This window comes from Lampetra planeri, chromosome 54, assembly GCF_965212315.1.
Source record: "Lampetra planeri chromosome 54, kcLamPlan1.2.h2, whole genome shotgun sequence".
Taxonomy (NCBI): Eukaryota; Metazoa; Chordata; class Hyperoartia; order Petromyzontiformes; family Petromyzontidae; genus Lampetra; species Lampetra planeri.
Window position 1 is genome coordinate 2,599,722 of NC_136160.1, and position 8,666 is coordinate 2,608,387.

At 46.1% G+C, this 8,666-nt stretch overlaps 1 protein-coding gene across 2 annotated transcripts in view; it reads right to left on the minus strand.

Moving 5' to 3' along the window:
• Positions 1-7,755, minus strand: part of LOC144735233 (nuclear factor of activated T-cells, cytoplasmic 3-like) — a 147,938-nt gene extending 140,183 nt beyond the window's left edge. For both annotated transcript variants that reach the window (XM_078617721.1, XM_078617720.1), the window contains exon 1: positions 7,209-7,755. In XM_078617721.1, coding sequence (XP_078473847.1) covers positions 7,209-7,320 — 112 coding nt within the window. In that variant the 5' untranslated portion in view covers positions 7,321-7,755. The remainder of the gene's footprint in view (positions 1-7,208) is intronic.
• Between the last annotated feature and the right edge of the window lie 911 nt (positions 7,756-8,666).

Here is an 8,666-nt window from a genome sequence, read left to right on the forward strand (position 1 = left end):
GGTAGGAACCACCTGGTTCCACCAGCCCACAGGGGATTATTGTGTCCCTCCGTCGTGCATCCAAAAATGGGAGGGGTGGGGCTGCGTGGAGAGGGGAGGGTGGGGAGAGGCTGGGTGGGGAGGGTGGGGAGGGGCTGGGTTGGGAGGGTGGGACTGGGTGGGGGGTGGGGCTGGGTGGGGAGGGGCTGGTCACCCCGTGGTGCCCTCATAAAACTCAACGTTTAACCTACTCACGCCGGCTTGTGCCCGCCCTCGCAGTCGGCCATATTTGCGGAATACACCACGCCGCCGTTGACCCTGGCCATTGACTGAGCAACCCAACGTTCCTACCAGCTCCCTCCGCAGGAATGTGTTTATATATGTACACAATGGTCGCGCATCCGAACACTATCCATGCCCAAAGCTTCCAAGCTTGGACACATTCCGGGTGATTTGGTCGTAGGCCAAGCGAAGCGTTGGCAGTGGTGGACAAAAACAAATCCATCACAACCTTAATCATTAACACTGCGTAACAATAATAATAACGTTGATGGTGTAGAAAATTGCAATGTTCAAGCTGGGCATTTTTAAAAAGAAAAAAGAAAAAGTTGAGGTCTATTTAGAGGTAAATGATGTAACTAATAATCACAATCAGCCATGATCTATCCACCGATGAATAAAGACCTCCCAGAGCATGCTCCCTTCTTTGGCTGCCACTCCACCGCTCGTTATGCCCACTGGCCATCATCCATTGAAGCGACGCACCCAACAGATTTTTCTCAACAGCACGAATTCTTTGAAAAGCATGTGTTGTGGCGGAAAAAGAATCAAAATAAGGAACTGCGTTGGCAGTGGTTTACAAAAACAAATCCATCACAACCTTAATCATTAACACTGCCTTATAATAATAACGATGATGCTGTAGATAAACGCAATGTTCACTCTTATCTGCTGCCATGTGTGTGTTATGCTGTCTGCAGCGCTGCGTGTTACTCTGGCAACACAGGATGTCCCTCCCCCTGGGGCAAGAGCTCTGCATGGTTCACCATATCTGGATTGAGAATCAGAAAATGTATTTATACTGGAGGAATCCACTGAGCTATTAAGCTCTTTTTGACAGATGCCCAGTAGTTTTCACAAATGTCCAGCAGGGTTGCCGAACGCAGACAAGATGGGTGAGTCCGAGCCCCTCTTAGCCGTGGCAATGTGGAGGACCAAACATCCTGGATCCTCTTCTTGGTTCTTTCGGGTAAAGTCACGTAGAAGGGAAATAATAAAATAATAAAAATAAAACATAATACAATAATTCTCACGACGTTTCGGCCACAACACAAGCAGCCGTCCTCAGGTGAAGAACAGGTCTGTCGGAAAGACAGCGTTGTCTTTCCGACAGACCTGTTCTTCGTGAGAATTATTTTATTATGTTTTATTTTTATTATTTTATTATTTCCCTTCTACGTGACTTTACCGAAAGAACGAAGAAGATGAATCCCTGCAGTCACGAAAGCTTTAAATCGAAATTTAAATCCTGGATCCTATTATCCGCGATATTATCAGCAAATTTACTCAACTGATCCACGCACACAAAAAAGGCATATAACAGGAACAATAGGAGCACGACCTTTGCATAACAAGAACAATAGGTGCTTGACCTTTTCATTGCCCCTGCAGGTACCACGGAGACAAGAGTCGTCGTGGATGTGGAGAGTTCTACGGATTAACCATACTACAGGATAAACGATACAGTAATACGCAACACGGTAATAATTAACAGAGCGATGAAATCAGCACGTGGGGCAAGTACTTGCTGGATTTATTCAAGGGGAGTGAGGGGAGTGGTGGGACAGTGGTTAGAGCACTGCACCGACGTTCCCCTCATTCACAAAATAACATTGAGTGTTATTATCGTTAGTCTCAACATTATTATTATTTTTGCATATGTCCCGTGGCCGTGGTCCAAATTTACTCCAATTTGAAAATTAATCTTACCGTCAACAGACCTTCTCCAATCCCACGCTCTCATGGCGGGGTATACCCATTCCCATGCATTTCACACCGTGATAATGGCACTTTTTTTTTTACACAGCAAATGTAGATATTTCCTCCCTAACCTCATTGTAACGTCTCACGCAGCTGATAGTCAATCAATATCGTGCCACCAGCTGGTCAATCTTGTGCATTACCCATCTGAGAGTTGCACCCCCAAAAAGTTGGGAACCAATCATTTATGTATCCCCATTGGAAGCTGAACATCTTTAAAAAGAAAAAAAATATGAGTTTGTAAGGTCTATTCAGGGGTAAATGATGTTACTGATAATTACTATCAACCATGATCTATCTACCGATGGATGAAGACCTACCAAAGCATGCACCATTCTTTGGGTGCCACTCCAATCGTTAGCTATGACCACTGGCCATCATCCATTCTGGAGAGGCACCCAACAAATTTTTCTCAAAAGTACGATTTCTTTGAATCGCTTAAGTTCTCAGGCCCACGTGGTTCCTCTACCTGGCTCAGTATTTGCAACACTTTTCAGGATTTTTTTTCCCACTACATTTGCCGACGTCTATGTTTTTCGGAATCGTATGACATAGCAGGTAATGATGCGTTTCTTTTTTAGGAACAGTGGTGTGTTTCTGCTTTCCATTGTTATTTTCCAAACAGCACTCCAAACAACCTGATCTCATTCAATAAACTGCCTGCCCTATACAGTTCATACTCTTGATTTGTTTGACAATTGTGCCCCTCCAACAGATATTCAATTGTTTAGCATACTTGATATAAGTGACTTTTAATTTTACTCATATTTATCTTGAGCACTAATTAGCAGTTTTTTTCTATACGTCATTCGTACATTTGCCATAGATCGTTTCCATTGGTTAAAGACTATGTCATCAATAAATCTGAAACGGATAATATTGTCTCCATTTAAGTGTTATGCCTTGATGTCTCCGACCCAACATCATCCAATGCCACTTTGAAAGTTTACACGACGATAGTACGTGGACCTACATTGTTTTTTGTTGTATACAAACATCAGGAGTGTATATATCAAGCGCAACTCTGCTGATGATCCTGGGCCAATGGAGGCAATTCCACATTCCTATGGTAAGAAGTCTCTGCTGCTGAGTTCAAACATTGTCCTATAGGCTCGAGCTTAGCCACAAACGTCATCGCGGGTTGTCGTTGGTCACAATTTCTGAACATGTGCTGTTACACATCGTTAACATGCATTGTTTGAGAACCCGCTTGTCAAAGTAGGAACATCATTTAAACAAGAGTGGCATCTGAGCACATTCAAAAGACAGCCCTGCATTTGGCAAACAACATAAAAAACAATTACAATCGGGTTCTGTTATACCGCAACAACTCACTGATATTGGGGTCAGTGATTGTGGATAAACCAATTAATAGCAATTATATAATTATTTATATTAATTGGTCTATCCGCAAATTAACGGACCTACACGCAGCAGGTGACACTGCAACTTAAGCTCCCACAATAACTGCATGAAACGTTTAAAACTGAATTTTTTTGGGCGGCAGATGTTGTTTATTAAAACACAAGCTTATCGAATGTTTCCAAGCCACAAACCTGTTATAGGTTACTTTCAAAAAAAGTATTTGCAACGCACTAAATATTGTACAAGTAATGTCAATGATATTGGTTAGCACTGTACAACTGCAGTACTATAAATGCGTGTTGAGAAAACGTGTTGTTATCCAAATGGTATTATCACAGCACATGAAAATAATTTCTTTTCGCTGCAGAATTTTATCACAAGTTGTATTTATAGTACAGCCCTTTTTTCTTATCCACTGCTGGATGAAGGCAATCCCAACGTCTACTCTTCATACATGTCCACACGCTTTACTGAATTGATATTTCATCGCCCTTCATAAAAGAAAACAAGTGAAATACTTGGCATGCACAGTATGTGTATACTTAAAAACCTCATAAGTGTTTTGAGATAAAGTCGTACGAGCAAGCTGTGTGGGCTGATCCCAATCCCTGCCTCCCCCACTCTTAATGTACTGTGTCGAGAAAGTCACATTGATCCAACCGGCTTCTTAAGTGCAACGTGCGTGCATTGCACTTAAAGGCGAATACGTGCACTTACGTGACCGCATGATTACAGCATCGCATATGCAGTCCCCATGGTTAATTTTTAATGTGTGCGGCTGTGGTGATGTGAGGTTTTCAACACTGTTTGACCATCCGCATGGTTATGGGTGGCCGTAACTTTCCTCCAGATCAATTGGTTTCACTGTACCTTACGGTAGTCAACTTTGTTATTGCAGTCGCTTTATAGACCGTGACCAAATGCCACTGTACATATACACGAGGGTTTTAAGGACTTAACTCAGACGTTACAGTAGTTGAAATGTCTTATACGTACGTTTTTTTGTGTGTGCTGCATCCGTTTCTACGTTTCAAATGGCGCCTTATGAGTTGTTTACACACTGAAATTTGTTGTGTTACTGTACAGTAACAACTTCGGATTTTCAACAGTCACATATCCGCCCCAGGGCAAATTAACCACCCATAAACACAGTCCAGTGTATTTGTGTCTGGTGTAAATGTCAATGGTCTATTGATGTTTTCAAACGAGACCTTTTCTCATATCGGCCGACATACCTAAGTCCAACAACGTAACTCGGATATGCATTAAAACCAAACCTTCCTACAACCACTTCATTTCTCAACGGGCTCTTAGCTGGTTAATAAATGGCACTTTTTTTCATTCAAATAAAACTTTCCAGAACAAACGCCTCGATCGAGGGGCCAAACATCATCGCAACTACTCCCTCCCTCCTAGCTTTTGGCATTCCGTTGAGGAGAACGGCGAGTTGTATAACCTACGATCAACCACGTTGGAACATCGACAGGCCGTCACACACGCATCTCCCGTTATAAATTGAAAATTAATGACAAGCCACGTAAGTGTGGAATTGTGTTGTACGTGCAAACCCAACCTATGGACAAAAAAGTAGACCGATATACATTAGCTTTAACACGAAGTAGGCTTTCGCGACCAACATTATCATCCATAAGAGATTTGGTTTGGTTAGATCGTGTAAAATATAAATGTGTCGTGAAACCCCGCCACCACCCGACACTGCCGATTCGTAAGATTTGTTTGGATTTGCTCTCCAACACAGCGGTGTGCTGCTGTACTAGTAACGAATTGGCCACGTTCTGTTTACGTGACAACCCTTACTAATTGGCTATGTCGGGTGGTGGCGGGTTTAACGACACATTTATATTTTACGCGATATAACCCCGAAAAAACCTACATTATGGACAATATGGAGTAGTTGGCACGCCTTCAACAGAGGAATAGCAAAACTCCACTAACTCTCTTCTCTCCTGAAGCCCTCTCTCTTAACATATTTCTGCCATCATACGCAAGGCTGGAATGGCAACATTATGGTACAAAACTGAAACGCCGCATTGAAAACAAAACGTTTTTGTTTCAATTGGGACAGTTTGCGGTTGAATATTGGCAAAACTAATTTATACAGAACCAGTAAAGGTCTGCCTCGCTTGTGTGAACTTTCCCAAGGCGTGAGACCGATAAGGGCTCACACACACACCGTTTTAATGGCATCACCCCACGTGTTTTTGGTCAATTAACAGGCAGCAATAGGTAATTTATCAGTTCACCGCGGCTGCTAGCACCATGTAAAATAACCCATATTGGGGTTGCTACCTGCCCTGCTAGAGAATCCTTCCTATTGTGTCAGTGTGGTTTAGCAGTCGTTTTGTCAATGTGGTAAAGACAGGGAAGGGATGTAAGCAGAGAACGGTGGTGCAGCGGTTAGCGCGCTACGCTACGAACCCGGCGACCCGAGTTCCATTCCCGTTCACGGCCAACACCGGTGACGATTATCTAAACCGGACCTGTCGCCTCCCCTAGGTCGACTCGGCCTCAAATGAGGACCCGGTGCGGTTTGTGGTAAACATCGCCACTGGGGAGACAAAGGCGGCCGGGCGTGGTGCTGGCCACCCACCCCCTCGTGTGCCACAGTGTCGGCCTTCATAGGTGCTACTCGCTTACAGCACTTGCCCCTACAGTCTGTTAAGGCGATATGGGGGATCTTTGTCTTTGTAAGTTTCACAGCTCTATGAACGTGCAGCAGCAGCACCCGTCTGGGTTAATGAGTTATCAAGATGAACAACAATTGCTGTGGTTGTTGGTGGTGCCTGACAAATCCCGTCCACTACCCCCCCCCCCATGAAAACACACAGCAGAGGTTCATTGCCTTCGCAAGACGAGGCCGTCTAAGCTGTAAGTTGAGACACATGCTTTTGTTTTTTTGCGCAACTTGTTTCTTCGTTCCAATGCGAGGTTACTGTATAAGCGTGCGATGTTGATCATCGTGAACGCACCAAGGCAATTTACACGCGGAGACAATTCACGTGGTGAGATGGGTAACACCGTTACATGTGCTTTGAATGGTTCACAAAACCACCCATCTCACACACACACACCACGACCACCAACCAACTAACCAACTCTTTCTCCTTTTGAAAACGTTGAGTGTTAATAAGTGTCACTTATGAACGAGCATATACACATACACAGGACATCATCGTAAACAATTAGTGAACTTGACATTTGGCAAATATTTTTTAATAATTAAGTGTTTTCATATTTGGATCGAGTTTAAAAAATATATATTATTAAGTCTGGTGCCCTCAAGTACACTAATACAGTCTATATATATACACACATGGTGGTCGTGCAAGCCCCTATATTAAGATGAACTATTCACGTACTGTACAGAGGAATTTCAACGAAAAAAGATATAACAGAGTGATTCGTTTAAAGATATCCCACAACAATAATTTCGATGATACATTTTAAATTTTGAAAAAATCCTGCACATCTACACGTATCCCAATTCTTTTGTACGCTCTCTCACGATAGAATAAGCACACTTTTTTCCCCCATATATGGAAACAAAGCTCTCCTTGACACTGCATTGTGATTCAACAATAACCTGTTGATGCGAAAACGAGAGATGATTCAATGCGAATTTGGGAGGAATATCGATTTCAAAAAACGGATCACTCTGTTAAAAGCATGGACAACAACTTTTTCACGCTTCGGAAAGGAATTAACTTGCACCAGACTACAGTAAAGTGTTTAGGATTACGTAACAGTTAAAAGGGTCTTGGGGGGGGGTCTTGGTTTGTTTTGGGGTTGGGGTTGGCACTGACCTGAGTGCGGTCCCGAGCCGTTTTCATCAAATATGAGTCTGAAATCAAATTCATCATTGCTGTAATTCCCAGTCATCGAACTGAATCGCGGCACGAACTCGCAGGCAATCATTAAAAAAAAATAAAGAAAAACGCGACTTATCCAGCCACAACACACGGGACGATGCCTCCTTCTCCCCCTTCCCTCTTCAAGGACTTCGCAGCGAGAAGAACGGAGACAGAGGAAAGAGGAGAAGCAAGGGGGGGGGGGGCAGGGTTTGTGTGGGTGGTCGAAAGAGCGATTCTCCCCCTCACTCCCCACCACCCACCCACCACCTCCTACAAAACACAATGGTTGGTAACCGATACTAAATGACCAAAAAAAAACACGAGAGAAACCCCTTGCGAAAGAGTTAAGCGGCTGGATATCCCCTCCTCCCGTCTCCCCTCCTAGCTACCACCACCACCGCACACACACAGACACATGCACAGACACACACGCGGACGCCCAAGTCAACGTGACTTGCGGGGGACGTTGCAGCTGCTACCGCTGCCCACTGCTGCTGCTGCTGCCGATGGGGAAACTCGCGCGAGTTCCCCTCCACCAACAAACCCCGCCCCTTCAAACCCCTCCCCCCTCCACCACCAAACCCCGCCCCCTCCACTACTAAACCCCTCCCCCTCCACCACCAAACCCCTCCCCCTCCACCACCAAACCCCTCCCCCTTCAACCCCCTCCCCCTCCACACCAAACCCGCCCCCTCCACCACTAAAGCCCTCCCCCTCCCCAACAAACCCCTCCACCACCAAACCCCTCCCCCTCCACCACCAAACCCCGCCCCCTCCACCACTAAACCCCTCCCCCTCCACCACCAAACCCCTCCCCCTTCAACCCCTCCACCACCAAACCCCGCCCCCTCCACCACTAAACCCCTCCACCATCAAACCCCTCCACCACTAAACCCCTCCCCCTCCACCACCAAACCCCTCCCCCTCCACCACCAAACCCCGCCCCTCCACTAAACCCCTCCCCCTACACCACTAAACCCCTCCACCACCAAACCCCTCCCCCTTCAACCCCTCCCCCTCCACCACCAAACCCCGCCCCCTCCACCACTAAACCCCTCCCCCTCCACCATCAAACCCCTCCCCCTCCACCACTAAACCCCTCCACCACCAAACCCCTCCCCCTCCACCACCAAACCCCCCCCCCCTCCACCACCAAACTCCTCCCCCTCCACCATCAAACCCCTCCCCCTCCACCACCAAACCCCTCCCCCTCCACCACCAAACCCCTCCCCCTCCACCACTAAACCCCTCCCCCTTCACCACTAAACCCCTCCACCACCAAACCCCTCCACCACCAAACCCCTCCCCCTCCACCACTAAACCCCTCCCCCTTCACCACTAAACCCCTCCACCACCAAACCCCTCCACCACTAAACCCCTCCCCCTCCTCCTCATCCCGCCCCCTCCTCT